Source organism: Oenanthe melanoleuca, chromosome Z, assembly GCF_029582105.1.
Source record: "Oenanthe melanoleuca isolate GR-GAL-2019-014 chromosome Z, OMel1.0, whole genome shotgun sequence".
Taxonomy (NCBI): Eukaryota; Metazoa; Chordata; class Aves; order Passeriformes; family Muscicapidae; genus Oenanthe; species Oenanthe melanoleuca.
Window position 1 is genome coordinate 49,009,116 of NC_079362.1, and position 14,902 is coordinate 49,024,017.

General features: G+C 37.8%; 1 protein-coding gene across 1 annotated transcript in view; it reads left to right on the forward strand.

Moving 5' to 3' along the window:
- GLDC (glycine decarboxylase) overlaps window positions 1-14,902 on the forward strand; it is a 40,628-nt gene that overhangs the window by 17,609 nt on the left and 8,117 nt on the right. The window contains exons 5-17 of the mRNA XM_056514895.1: window positions 291-368; window positions 920-1,067; window positions 1,313-1,509; window positions 2,668-2,764; window positions 3,735-3,840; window positions 4,843-4,982; window positions 5,795-5,875; window positions 6,431-6,528; window positions 7,024-7,108; window positions 7,203-7,244; window positions 10,711-10,853; window positions 11,674-11,749; window positions 14,575-14,700. Coding sequence (XP_056370870.1) covers window positions 291-368; window positions 920-1,067; window positions 1,313-1,509; window positions 2,668-2,764; window positions 3,735-3,840; window positions 4,843-4,982; window positions 5,795-5,875; window positions 6,431-6,528; window positions 7,024-7,108; window positions 7,203-7,244; window positions 10,711-10,853; window positions 11,674-11,749; window positions 14,575-14,700 — 1,417 coding nt within the window. The remainder of the gene's footprint in view (window positions 1-290; window positions 369-919; window positions 1,068-1,312; window positions 1,510-2,667; window positions 2,765-3,734; window positions 3,841-4,842; window positions 4,983-5,794; window positions 5,876-6,430; window positions 6,529-7,023; window positions 7,109-7,202; window positions 7,245-10,710; window positions 10,854-11,673; window positions 11,750-14,574; window positions 14,701-14,902) is intronic.

Consider the following 14,902-nt stretch of genomic DNA (forward strand, 5'->3'; position numbering starts at 1 on the left):
GTGTGGAGCTATTGCTATGGCTTTTGAAATTAGCTCCCTGTTTTGTTTCACAATCTGGTTTAATTTTTGTCATGTATGGTTCTCATTTGAATGTCTGAAATGAACTTTCTTAATTTAACTTTCTTAATGTAAACATGCCAGAAACGTCATCCAATCTTACACTTAATCGGGTTGTGATACCCAACATTTTAAACTGCCTTTTTACATAGGAAAACTCAATTCTAGAAAATAAGCTGATTTATTTCCATGGATATTGACGTGTAAACCTTCTTTTTCTTTTTTTTTAACAGACACAACAAAAGGAGAAAGTTCTATGTAGACGCCCGATGCCACCCTCAAACTATAGCAGTGGTCCAAACTAGAGCAAAGTAATGTTTTTCCTCCATCTTTCACCATATCTTTTCCCTTACACTGAATCATTTACCATCTGTGCCTTTTTGCCATATACCTAACATTTCTGGCCTGTGCTTTCTTTGCAAACTAAAAGCAGAAGTCTGTTATCATTTAGCATTACTTCTAGATCAAATACAGCTACAAAGAAATTAAAGCTGTTTAAAAAGAGACTAAACATATGATAAAAAGAAAATACATAATTTTTCCTTTAAATTTTTGCATTACTGTATACATTTGACTGTTGAATTCAGTCTGGTCTTTTTTTCTTTTACTAGGAAGCAAGTGTCTTAAGCATTCTCTGTTTGCTTTGCTCTGTATTTCTGATGGTGGTATTAAATGCAATTCTTCTTCAGTACTATATACCATGATGTGAAACTTTCTCAGTGTTAAGTGTTGCAAAGATGTTCAGCTCTCTGTATGTTAAAGAAAATAGTTATATATGAGTCCATGAATCCATCTTATTAAGAATCACTTCAGGGTTGGAAGTGGTTTGAATATCCTGTCTTCTGCATGTTTTTGTTTCCAGTTATACAGGTGTTATTACTGAGCTCAAATTACCTCATGAGATGGATTTCAGTGGAAAGGATGTCAGTGGAGTGTTATTTCAGTATCCAGACACTGAAGGCAAGATTGAAGACTTTTCTGAACTTGTTGAAAGAGCTCATCAGAATGGGGTAAAGTAAATTTTATTGGTCACACAGACGTCAATCTGACGTGTCAAACAACCATGTTTATAGAAACTAAGTGTTAATGAGATACCATCTCAGCTACATGCCATTGATAACCATTGCAACCATTGCACTTCAGCTCCATGCAAGTGGTGTGGAGCTGTTTGAAACTAAATTTAAAAACCCAGCTGCCGTGTAAATACCATTCCTTCAGAAGAGAGGCTGACTGCTTTGTGCCTTTCTGTTCTCAGACTCTTGCCTGCTGTGCTACTGACCTTCTGGCCCTTTGTATTCTGAAGCCTCCTGGAGAGTTTGGGGTGGATGTTGTCCTGGGTAACTCCCAGAGGTTTGGAGTCCCGCTGTGCTATGGGGGGCCCCACGCAGCATTCTTTGCTGTCAGGGAAAATCTGGTGAGAATGATGCCGGGCAGAATGGTGGGTGTCACAAGGTAAGGGCTTCCTCTGCCATTAAGTGAAGATTGAAGTCATAGAGTCTTAGAATCCTTAAGGTTGAAAGCACCTTTGAGATCATCAAGTCCAACTATCAATTTACCACTAAATGTTCACCACTAAACCGTGTCCTCTAGAGTCATACCCGCATATTTTTTGACCACTTCCAGGGATAATGATGCTGTCACTTAGGGCAGCCTATTCCCATGCTTTAGAACCCTTTATATGAAAATATTTTACCTGATATCCGACCTAAAGTCTCCCCTCCAAGATCCTAGTAATACATAAGAAACTATTAAAAGCACACTATGACCATTTTGTGCATCCTTTGTGAACAACAGGTGACCATGGTGTTGTTCTTGAAAACTCTTGGAATAAAATTGCCATCAGTTTTGAGGAAGCAAGCTTCAAGAATTCCATCTGTGTGCAACTGTCTATAGTTCTTGTGGCATTGTGGGATGAAGAGATTACCAAAAAGCAGAGTGAATTCATTGTGCTGGCAGGAAGCTTTGCAAACTAACTTCACATTTTCTGTACTGTTAGGCCTTTTTCTCTGTCATCCAATCTTACAAAATATAAATGGAAAATTCAGTGAAACTCCAAAATAATCTAGAAGGAACTTAATCTAGTTCAAATTTTAGTTATGCTTAAACAAAGCAGAGAAATGGTGTGCAAAATCCTCTTCTAATAGTTGCTGAAGGTGATGTACTGTGTATTTTGACAAGATGTCTAACTAGTAATAATTGAAATGCAAAGTAATTGTCACCAGGAAGACTGCATATCTTTAGCACAGGGGCTATCCAGAAGTACTTCAGCAACCAAAATAGCTAAAACATTCACAGTTATCAATAAGCTTGGGAATTTTTAATTTATATTATTTTTCAGATAAAATAGTTGCAATAATTTAAGGCAAAAACCAAATTCCCCTGTAGTTAGAATTTCACTGTGTGCTCTACCAGCCATGATATAAACAGAAATCCAGAGGATCTTTAGTCTTGCTCTGTTTGATATTGCGTCCTTTGTTATGCTTTGTTCTCTCCAGCACCCTTCTGTCTCTGAGGATAGATAACTAGTTTCAGGTTAGCATGGATAAAGCCCTGTGTCATTAAAACTGTAATTTTAAAGTAACAGAAGCAACATTTTCACTTGTGACTTAGAGATGCAAGTGGGAAGGAAGTGTACCGGCTTGCTTTGCAAACACGAGAGCAGCATATCAGGAGGGATAAAGCTACCAGCAACATCTGCACAGCACAGGTAACTTACACTTTGCTTTCAGTGCTGGAAAGGAACAAGTTGAACAATGGGTTAGCTTTACTTTAAAAAGATTTTAGTAGAAAATTAAGAAAATGGAAATATTCTGGTCTTTGTTTATTTGGTTTGAGTCCTTTGCACAATGAGGTCTGCTTGAAAAGAGTGTTTTGCAATCTATTTCCTTACTGTAGTTCTGGATTCTTGCAGTGTCATGAATCTGTCTGTCATGTAGCATGAACACCTCTGAGTGCTGTGTTTGTTATAAATGATACAGAACTCTTCATAAAGTAGAAGGGAATTCAATGGTCTGAAATTTCCAGCTCAAGGCAGAAGAAATAAACTTGTAAATTGTAAAACTAATTATTCAAATTGTCACAACTTATATTTTTGTCTATGTGATTTGATGCAAGAATATTGCATCACCAAAGCGATATCTTTACAGGAAAGTATCATGATTAAGTAAGTATCCAAAATAGTTACCTTCAGCATACTTCCACAGACCTCCAGCCAGACAGAGTCATAACTTTTTTAGCTCCTATCATTGCCTTCCTCCTGCTCTTAATGTTGTGGCAGATTTTGAGGAGAGGTTATTATTACTGACAGAAGTTTAATTACTTAGTATTCAGGTGATGCTCTATATATTTTTTTGTACTGATTCTAAACAATGAGTTCCTGTGAGACTGGCTTGACTTGAAAGTCTTCAAAAGTCTTTATTGCAGGAGCTGAATTTAAGTACATGTTAATTGCTAAAACAATTACATTTCAAATAGCATTGAATTAATAATCAGTCCTTACGGTTTTATAAAAGTATTTTGCTTTTCCCTCCTTTTATTTTGTAGGCAATATATAAGCAGCTATAACTTCAGCTAAGGATATGTGGTTGTCTTTGGGTGCTAAAGAAACATTCCACTAAACTTACATGAAGTAGTCTTTGCTCACAATAACAATGTTCTAAACTGTGTTTGGGTCCTAGGCTCTTCTGGCTAATATGTCAGCCATGTTTGGCATATACCACGGGTCTGATGGACTGAGGCACATTGCAAGACGAGTGCACAATGCTGCTCTAATCTTGGCTGAAGGTGTGTACTTCGTGTTTACAGAAACTGTTCTAAAATCCTTACCTCTTAAATGAACTTACAGGATGGGCAGGGGTATCCAGCTGATGTATGTTCTCTCAACTCGAGAGAGGCTATTTTAATACAAAATTCATAGCTGATTTTTTTGTGTCGTTCTGGTAATGACATCCAAGAATTAGATGTCTGTGTGACAAGATATTGCAGGCATTGCTTCTGTTTTCTTGGGTAATTTACAGAAGTCTACAGAGTGAGTCTCTAGATGATACTGTTGAACTGATGTTTGCCAGCATCTACTTTGATGGACCATCCTAGTTTACACACAGAAATCTGCAGAGTATTAATAACATAACAAAGGAGGGTAATAAATTATATTAAAGCAATAGAAACACTTCAGTTAAATTGGGTGGAGTATCATACCTGCTACAAACATTGAAATCCCAAAGCTTAACAGCTGAAGGTAGGGGTTTTTTTCACTGATAATGCTACTGCTGCTGTCAGAAGGAGCTATACCAAACTGGAATGTTTGGAATCAAGGGATTGCTGTAAGAAACATCTATGCTTTATTTGTCAGTTTAGCTAGAAGACCTCTTGCTACTGCAAAAAAACCTTAAGTCTTTGCTATGGCAAGCTCTGTTCATATCCATTAATATCTGTTTATTATAATAAGTAATAAATTACAGATTATTCCAATCTTATTATTTTGTCCTTATTGCATTCATATACCAATTCTGCTGCTGTATATATGTCAGATTTGATGTATCAGAATGACCTTCCCTAGACTCAATCTGCTTTATTACTTAGGTTTGAATCTGATTTAGTTGTATTTCATATACCGTGACATTTTGGTAAAAAGATGGTGATTTTGCTGCTCTTTACACAATGGGCATATTTGGCTTTATTATGTAACAGCATTTACTTTTGAGATAAATAGCATTGTTCTGCAACTACTGCCTGAGCAAACAATCCAGTGTGCATATAATAGAATTAACTTACTGTTTTTTATAGGTCTCAGGCGAGCTGGTCATAAACTGCATCATGATCTGTTCTTTGATACCTTGACGATCACGTGTGGATGCTCAGTCAAAGAGGTTTTGGACAGGGCAGCTCTTAGAAAGATAAATTTTCGGATTTATAGTGATGGCAGAGTAAGCAACTTTCTAAACCTTTGATAAATTCAGAAATTTTATAGTATGACATTTTCCTCATTAAGTTTCTAGTCATTACATGTGCTAAACAGAACAAAATTATTTAAGATCTTGTGATTTTCTCAGATATATCCATCAATTTTAAAGATAATATAAAGAATGAACTTGTTAAGTGACACACTGAACTTCCAGAAATAATGATTGTGTTTGCGTTGCATGCCAATTAGAAGGATTATCTAATTTTTTTCATAATAAATATGCCACTGAGGGGTAGAGTGGAGACACTCTAAAATTTAATGGTGAAATACAAGGTGACATCCAGAATTCAGGTCCTATAGCCGTGTTTGAGGGCAGACTGAAATCTAAACCACGTTTTGGTTGGCGCTAAGGAGTCTTCACGAAGTGTAATATGTTCTGTAAATTGGAATAGGGGGAAGGGTGTCACAGGAAAATGGGCACTTTTCTTATTAAGTAGAAAACACTTAGAAATGCTAGAAAGGAGGTCATAAATCTCAAAGTTTCTGAGCCTGACTTGGATGGTTTAGGAGAGTAAAGGAAGGAACTGGAAATTTTTATATATATATAAAATAAATTTATATATCTCTTATATATATATATATATATATATATATATATATATATATGCATATATATATATATATCATAAATGCCTATAAATATGTTTACATATTATTAGGTAGCTAGATTTTTTTTTCCACTTGTGTTTCTGGAAAACTTCTCTTGACCAAAACAAATGTACTATGTCTCTAGAATAAACAGCTTTGAGTAATTACTGGTGCTTTTATCCATAGCTTGGAGTGTCACTTGATGAAACTGTAAATGAGAAAGATCTAGATGACATATTGTGGATTTTTGGTTGCGAGTCTTCTTCTGTAAGTACATAATAGGTCATGTGGATTAAACTATTTGAATGTTTCTAAAGTTTAAAGAAAACCAAAACTGGTCTTGTGTAGTGGGTTTCTATATGATGACCATTTGTTAAATATTAAGAACTTCAAATCCTCTCTTAAATAAGGAGGTAGTGTTAAATAAAGGATTTATATAATGCCATTTTCTGGTTGTGGCACTTAGATCTTTCCATCATCTCAGACACCTTGTATTTAGGGTATTACTCCTTCTGTGATGGTTAGGATATGGGGTCAGTTATTTCTTTCCCACTGGAATTTTTGTTGCATTTCATTAGCATTTAGCAGTAATACCTACAAGATGAGGACTGCTGAGACATAATAATTACCCAGTTTTAATATAAAACGGTTGTCATGCTAGGTATATACAGATACATTTGATATAAAAGGTGGGGAGTTTTACCTAAAAGCAAGCTGACAAAATCCTGAGGTAAACTGGTAGCATAAGCTGTTCTAATGGCAGTTGACTACAAAAAAAGAAATTTCCGTAAAAATATTTGATTCTCTTTCTTTTTGTTGAAGGAGCTAATTGCTGAGGGTATGGGTGAGGAAACCAAAGGCATCCTTAGCACCCCATTTAAGAGAACTTCCAAATTCTTGACACACCAGGTTTTCAACAGGTTTGTGAATATATGCTTGCTATTTTTAGGGAATCTGAATGTATGTTTGCCATTTCTAGGGAATCTGAAGCGTCTCCTTTCAAAACTATTAGTGGAGTCAGTTGAGGACAGTTTTGTACCTGGATTCATACAGTGTCTTATTACTCTAAAATAAGATATTTAGTACCATTTTTAGTTATCTCTCTGATTATAAATGAGCAGAGCAATACTCATGATCACTGAGGGAATATGTTTTTCCATTAATCTGCTGCATTGTACAGCCTGCTTTTTGAGGACATGGTATCCTTGTATGCCATATTTACTGATAGTGTTACAGAGATAACAGTAAGCATTTTTAATTTGTGTTGATACTAGCAAGCTTAAAGTGCCAGTTTGGAAAGAACTACTTAGTATATACTAATGTCTATCCTCAGTCTTTTTGCTTATGTTCTTTTCCTATGTAGCAGCAGGAATAGCTAATCTGCTTGCCATAATACTGTGTTTTGTGTTCTCCAGCTATCACTCTGAGACAAATATCGTGCGGTACATGAAAAGATTAGAAAACAAAGATATTTCCCTTGTTCACAGCATGATTCCCTTGGTAGGTGTTTACCAAAAAGAAAAGACAAAAAATTATGTACTTACCTGCGTGTTTATGTATTTCAATAAATACTGATGTGTGTTTGTATTTTTAGGGGTCCTGCACAATGAAGCTTAATAGTTCAGCTGAGCTCACAGTAAGTTGCAATAATACTGTCTCACTTGATAGCCACATGAACAAACTACCTAGCCAGTGTCATTCTAGAGAAGTAAAGGCTGCTCTTGGTCTAATACTCAGGCTGAGGAGGCATTTTCAGGGGTAGCTAAAGTGACCGTCTCCCTTTTCCACTAAGAAAAAGTTCTTAAAAGCACAAGTAGGACTGCAACAACAGTAGGAGAGTGTGTGATCTGGCAGACTCCATTTTGAAAAAAGATGATGAAAATGACTTTTTGAATAAGGTATCAATGTCCTGTTCCCTCAAGCATTGTTGAATTACCTGACTTCTGCCTGCTTTACAGATCTTAAAATCAAGTCTTTAGAAAGGTGAAAAGAGTCAGGTGGGACTGACAATTCATGCTTCTTTTTCAGTTTGCAATTTTTTAGGATAATTCCCTTTTCCCCAGCTGAAGAGTCCCCAGATATCTTAATTTTTCTAGCTGATAGTGAATCAGCCAGAGCTTTTAGCCAGGCTGTTTGATTACCAAATGACTTTTTTTTTACTTGGAATGAGCTTTCTTTGCTCTCTTCCTGTTGTCTTCTTACTTTCATCTTTCACTAGTTTCCTTTGCCCTTTTCTTTCACTGCTTTCTCTCTCTCCCTTCACCATTTCATGTCTTGTATATTTCCTCTAAGTAAAACTAATACTATTCCAGGCAGCTTCTCTCTGTTTACCATGTGAATCCCCAGCTCTAAGTAAGGGTAGTTTAAACTAAGTAGTAGGAGAAATTAAGGATTTTTAAGCACATTCTAAAAATGGTTACTGAAAATCATAAAATAATTTAGTTGGAAAACACCCTTCAGATTAAGCCCAGCTGTTAACCTGGCACGTTCCTGATCACCATATTTACATATTGTATAAACACTTCCAGAGGTGTTTTCAGCAGGCTGTTCAAATGCTTGTTAACTCCTTCTGTGAATACGTTTTTCCTTATATCCAGCATTAACCTCTTGTCTTACCAGCTCCTGCCTGGGAAGGGACCAACCCCCACCTGACTGTACCCTCCTTTCAGGCAATTTTATAGAAGTGACAACATCCCCCTTGAGCTTCCTCTTCTCTGGCCTAAACAGCCCCAGCTCCATCAGCTGCTGCTCATAGGACTTGTGATCCTATGAGTGCTGCTTGAGCCCACCTTAGTGAGCCTTCACCAGCTTTGGAGCACGTCCAAAGAAATGCTACAGAACATTAATTTCTCTCATGGAGTTAGGGGCCCAAAACTGAACACAGGATTTGAGGTGTGGCCTCATCAGGGTTGAGTACAGGAGGACAATCCCTGCCCTGGTCCTGCTACTGCTGGTACAGGCCAGGATGCCATTGGCCTTCTTGGGCACTGCTGGCTCATGTTCAGCTGCTGTCAACAGCACTCCCAGATCTTTCCAGGCACTCTGCCTCCAGCCTGCAGCTCTGCCTGGGGCTGTTGTGACCCAAGGGCACAGAAATGCCAGTAAAAAGATGGCATCCCACTCTTAAAGGGAAGGCAGCACCCAAGATTTGCAGATACTTTTGGTCAAAAAAAAAAAGAACAAAATCAGAGGGTCCACAAAAAAAACTTAGAGTTGTGTTAGTAAATTATACACTTGGCATGGAAATTGGTATAAATTAGTCCCTTCTAGCATAAACCCATGGTGGTGTGTTTTGAATAATGGGCAGATTGAAGAGAAGGCAGTGGAGGAAATTAGAGAGTAGGAGATAAAGAGTGGAAGAAAGGTACAAAGAAAGAAAGATCACCAATCTTTGTTGAAGTTAGTAAGTTGAGGGCCTCTAAATTCTTAAAAAGAGTGTAGAGATTAAAGCTTTTGGATAGATTGAAGTATATTAAGCCACTCACATATAAAGTAGAAGTGTAAGTTTAAGTCTTAAGCTAAGTAAGTAAGTCAGTAAGTAAGTTTTAGTATAAGCTCTAATGCTTTTAGTAAGTGAAAGGTTCAAATGCCAGAGTAGCAGTGCGAGTTGTAGTGAGGGTTGAAAAACATGCTGATGTTTTCAATGGAGGCTCCAGGAGCATAATTGTGGACACTGCTTAGACATAATAGAGCTATAGTGAGAATATTGCTTACATTTTTCAAACAAAACAAAATAAGTTTTATGTATAGTTTATACGTAACCTAGTGTATTAAGAAACTAGAATTCTAATAGGTTAAGGAGTAGTGGTCTGAGTTGGTGTCTTAGCTTGTTAGGAAGATTCTATATAAGAGCATGCACTGGGGAGAGCTGGTGCTTTTTGCTACTGCTTTTTGCCACTGCCATTTGCTTTTGCTTTGCTTTGCTCTCTCGCTGTCATCAGTAAACACCCAAAAATAAAACAGGATCTACCACAGCAACATCACTTCCCAGGACCCTGACAAGGGCAGCTTCTGCTTCTATTTAAAACTCTATAACAAAACTTAGCATAAACTTTAATGTCTGTAACTGTGCCTTTTAAAACTAATGTGCTTCTGCAATAATTAACTTTTTAGCAACTATTAGCTGCTGCTCATTTAAAATAACCCAACAAAGTTAGTGCCTAAAGCACCAAAAGTAGTAACTGCACAAGTCTTGGCTCCAGCGTTGATCCAGCTCATGGTGTGTCCAGGGTCCTAGGAGCACATGCACTGAGGCTTCTATCTTTTTATAGATAAGTTTTTCTGACCCTGGAGATAAGTTTCTTGCTCCCTATGCAAATTAATTATCATGCACAGTTATAGTTAATAGTCCATGCACAGTTCTGGCTCTTTCTGGAAATGGATCAGAGGGCTTTGGGGGTCTTTGGAGGTCTTGATTCCCCCCACTGGATCAATCTTTGGTCCATTGTTGCACTTGTGCTGTACTGTGTTGTGCTTATATCCAGAAGCCAGAACAAACTCTGTTGTCCCAGGAAAGTGCTGTTCTACCTCCACGTTCTACCTCCTCCTTCATCCTGTTATTTCTTGCTCATTTACACAGCATGCTCTTAACAATCCTTGGTCGGCTCCACAGCTCTCTGTCCGTCAGTGTTTGAGACATACACATTAGCCCCTTCTAGGCTTTTGCTCTATCCCATAGCTTAAACATCAACATGGACTTGGTGATCTGTTGAGAAGGGAAAAAAAGAGCAAGACAGAAAAGGGCAAATGTATTCTATAAGCTACTTCTAAGATTTGGGAGTAATCTCTTTATAATACCCCAAATCTTTATGTGTAATCTGATTACCAAAATAAAAAGCTAAAAGGTTAGCATTAAACCAGTTAACATTAGACCTTATTGAACCTCACATGACTAGCCTTGGCTTCATCAATCCAGCCTGTCCAGAACCCTCTCTAGAGCTTTCCAAGCCTCCAGCAGATCAACATACTTGGTGTCTGATACTTAATTGATCACAAGGTAACTTCTTTCCTTCACAGACTTTAATAACAGAACGGAGTTGTCTGTAGAATATTTTGTTGCAGCACTCTTTATATGTTTGTGTGTTATATTTTTGTTTTTATAGCCCATTACATGGAGAGAATTTGCCAACATCCACCCTTTTGTTCCTCTGGACCAAGCTCAAGGGTATCAGCAGCTTTTCAAGGATTTAGAGAAGGATCTATGTGAGATTACAGGCTATGACAAAATCTCCTTCCAGCCGAATAGGTAGGAACTTTTTTTCTGAGTGTTTGCACCTTGAGACATGATTCCAAAAACTTATCTCCAAAGAAAATATGCAAACCAAGACCAGAAGAATTTTCTAAATCAAATTTTTCTTGAAAGCAAGATTATGAAATTACAAAGTAGTTGTTTGTTTAAAAAAGGTGGTATCTTATTTTGTCTCATCTCTTCTAAATAATTCGTTCTTTTTAATTATTTTAATATTTCCTCTATGAACTGAAAATAAAGATGTGGAATAGGAATAAGATGCATGAGCTGCCAGGTGTTTAATTGTTAAAACTACTAGTTAGTGCACTAGGTTTGACTGAAGAATGCCTAAGATCTGCATGCTCACTGAAATTAATAAAGCAGCATTTAATAAGTACTGCTACAGCCTGTTTGTGTCCATTAGCAGTTTCAATACAAAACGAGCAGCAAGAGCTTTAGGCTGTCGCTGAAAAACCTTTTGTGTTTCATTATATACACTTTGCTATGCATTTCAATATCAGTTTGCCTCTCTGTAATCAAGCACAGAGTCCTCTGCTAAGTGCAGAAACGTGGATCAACTCAGTCACCAGAAGGATTTAGCATCATAGTATAAACCCATAAAATGGCACAACCTTTGTCATCTATTCTTTTCATTTACATCTAGCTGTTAATTTAAGCATGTCCATTTGTAATTTAATCTATGGAATGTGCTCCTTTTAATTTGCTGACACTTGCCTGAAGTAATGGATAAGGGTTAGGGCTGGGCAGTGTTGAAGTTCTGCAGAGTGGTGGCATTTCCCAGTTTGTGTGCTGTATAACAGAGTTTGTGTTCTTGCAGTGGAGCCCAAGGGGAGTACGCAGGCTTGGCTGCAATCAAAGCTTATCTGAATGCCAAAGGAGAGCGCCATAGAACCGTAAGTGTCAATGCTCATGTGGGGAGGAGTGCTGGGGGGGAACTGGAGGGTTGATTCAAGAGCTGGGACTCACCTAGAGAGAAACTAGGTTGTGTTGTCACCTCTGATAGGCTTTCAGTAGTCCAGCCTCCCACCTGGATCCTTAAAAGTTTCTACAGAGAGTGAGAATGAGACAGGGCACTCTCAGGGCAGGGTGATTGCACCAAGACTGGGGTGGATTTAACTTTCTCCACGTGAATTGTGGAGGAATGACTGTTCACAGCACAGGGATCTCTTGACAAATGGTGAGCAGTGCTTTCACAGTGTCAAGGCTTTCTCCCTGTGGCACTGCCTGTCCTGGCCCTGTCCTTTCCCAGCAAGGAGGCTGGGTGTCAGCAAGGTGCTGGGAGAGACACAGCCAGGACAGCTGACTGTGGCTGACCAAAGGGATGTGTGTCCCATTTAATGGCATGCTCAACAACCAAAGCTCAGGGAGAGCAAAGGAGGCAAGGCCATGCTTTTATGGCATTTTAATTCCCAAGCAACCATTGCACATGCCAGGTGGCCAGATAGGAAGTCAGGAAGGAAGGAAACAGGTATGTTTACGATTTCATCTAACACCCTCTCACTCTTGAAAGATGATGAACATTTCTTCCATGTTCACAGCTGACATATCATGTTAATTCTGGGGTTATTTATTATATTCTTATCTATCCTAATTTCCTAGCTGGATTCCAGTTATTTGTCCATCCTTCTTAAAAAAGTCTTTTTGAAGCTTTGGTAATCTTTAAAGCATCTGTGTTCTTTTTACTTTTTTTCCTCATATTCCCTTTCTAGTTTTTGATGCAGTTGCTTTCTTTCCCACAAAAACTGTGAGATCTTTTAGTAGCAGTAGGTTCAGAACTAAAGATCACAGTTGTGGGTTGTTTAGATGTGTTTTTACTTTAGATCTGTCTGCCTCCAGTACACATACTCTGCTTTGAATGCTGCCCCTCAGTATTGTGGGTTCTTTTCTGAACTCTGCAATCAGTTCATTTAGTGACCTGGGGGGTTCTGTATTAACAGGATATTTGGTATTTCACTGTGTGCCTCCATTATAAACACAATTTTGTGTGATTTTAAATGTTAGACAACCAGCACAGTTATTTATAATATTCTATTAGGATGACCTTTCCATACAGTCAAAACTTACTATTTTTCTTTTCTTTAACATGTATTAATGAAATATTTATCCATATGTATCTTCCCACTTAACCCACTGGAAGTTAGTTTAGGAGCATTCTTTGAGACCACATCAAAAACTTACTGGAAATTTGAGATTACTTAGGTCGTCTTCTTTCACACATGCATAGAATTGGCTTTAAAAACAGGAGGAAGAAGGTTCTTAGTGCAATAGCATACACATCATTTGAACCTGATTTTATCCTTGGCTTTGGGACTCTTTTTTTTGCCTTCTCAAAATGGAAGCTTCTCTGTCCTGGCCTCCTGGGAACATAGCCTCTGTGTGAGGAAACCACCTAAAAATGAATGTGAGAATTGTCTTCCTCTCTTTCTGTTTCTTGGTTGCATCCAGATCTCATCAAACTTACTAGAAGGCAACCACTCTACAGTTACAAACTCCATTTTGGGTAGTTTTATTCAGTGGGAAGTGAAATTAGGTTAAAATTTTATTCCTTGGAGAGTTGTCGTCTGGTTGTCTGTCTGCCAGTTCTCTTATTCTGTGCAAATTCCTTGGGATTCTCTGAGTGGATCTTTCTATGGTCCGAAAATACCCAGAGGAGAGCCTGGGGCCTGCTTGCACTTTACTCACACTTCACAGATTTCAAATGTTACAGGAAAATCATGGTAGTCTTGGGGAAGAGTAGAAAGGAATAAGAAAATAAGAAAGCCCACAAAATGTTGGCCTTTCAGCTGAAGTGCTTTTTTCTCCTGGGCTGGAGAAAGTGATTAAATTAATTAAACCAGCAGCTCAAGGGTCTCACAGTTGGCTGCGTTTGGATTTGGTGCCCTCTTGTGGGAAAAAGAGTGGACATAAAGGACTGCTCACATCCCTACATCCCTGTTTTTATGTGTGACTGATGATGTCTGTACCCAGCAGGCCCCAGGGGCCATCTGGAGCCACTTTACATTTCAGCTGTGTGGAAAAATGGCTACAGATGTGGCACAGTGCTTCCTGCCGCTGCACTGGGATCCCCATGTTTCTGCTATTCTGAAGTATTCACATTTGTCTCAGCATCACTGTGGATGATACAGCTCCATGAGTCATCATGCAGCTTGCAGTTTATCAAGAAAATAAAGCAGAATTTATTTTTTTTTTCTTTTAAAGTTAAATGTACAGAGCATGCAAGTAGCTCTGAGTTTCTCATCTATAGCCAAAATATTTTGGTCTTAAATTTTGTTTTGTGTAGACTACAGAAGAAAATGTTTTGGAAGCCAGAAGAGGTTGTAGTGGAAATTTTGAATTATGCAGTTTTTCCTTTCAAGTCATTGTGCCTATGGAAACTGATAACTCCAGAAAAAAAAAAAAAATTAGTGTTTTATAGAAAGGTGGGGTTGAGGCACAAGGATTTTTAATATGAGTATCTGAAATAATATTCTGGAATTGCATCCCTAAATATGACTTTTGCAGCAAATGAATCTTTGGTAATGAGTATTTAAATGCTGATAACTTAATGGATTTTCTTAAAAAATTTAGTTGCATTATTCAGCAAAAGAGGCAATTTGCTGGTACCATCAGGATTTCTTTTCAAAACTTTGATAATGATTGTAGCTGAGTGTAGACCATAAAACATTAGGATTTTTTAAACTAGTTATACTTTAGGCTCTGTTTTTCTTTTCCTTGCAAGGTTTGCCTTATTCCTAAATCTGCTCATGGTACTAATCCAGCAAGTGCACAAATGGCAGGAATGAAGATTCAGCCAATTGAAGTGGATAAAAATGGGAGCATTGATATCTCTCATTTAAAAGCGATGGTGAGTATTTAATTATCTTTGATTTTCAAGGAACACTTCTTCTCTGAAGGCAATAGTGCTGGCAGCTGAATCACGTAAAAGTAAAAGTAAAGTAAAGCAATAATAGTGAATATGTGCTTTGAAAGGATAAGTAATTTATTTTTGCTCACTCAGACACTAACCATGTGACACTTGTGAGATTTAATTTGAGGTTCTTTGGTGC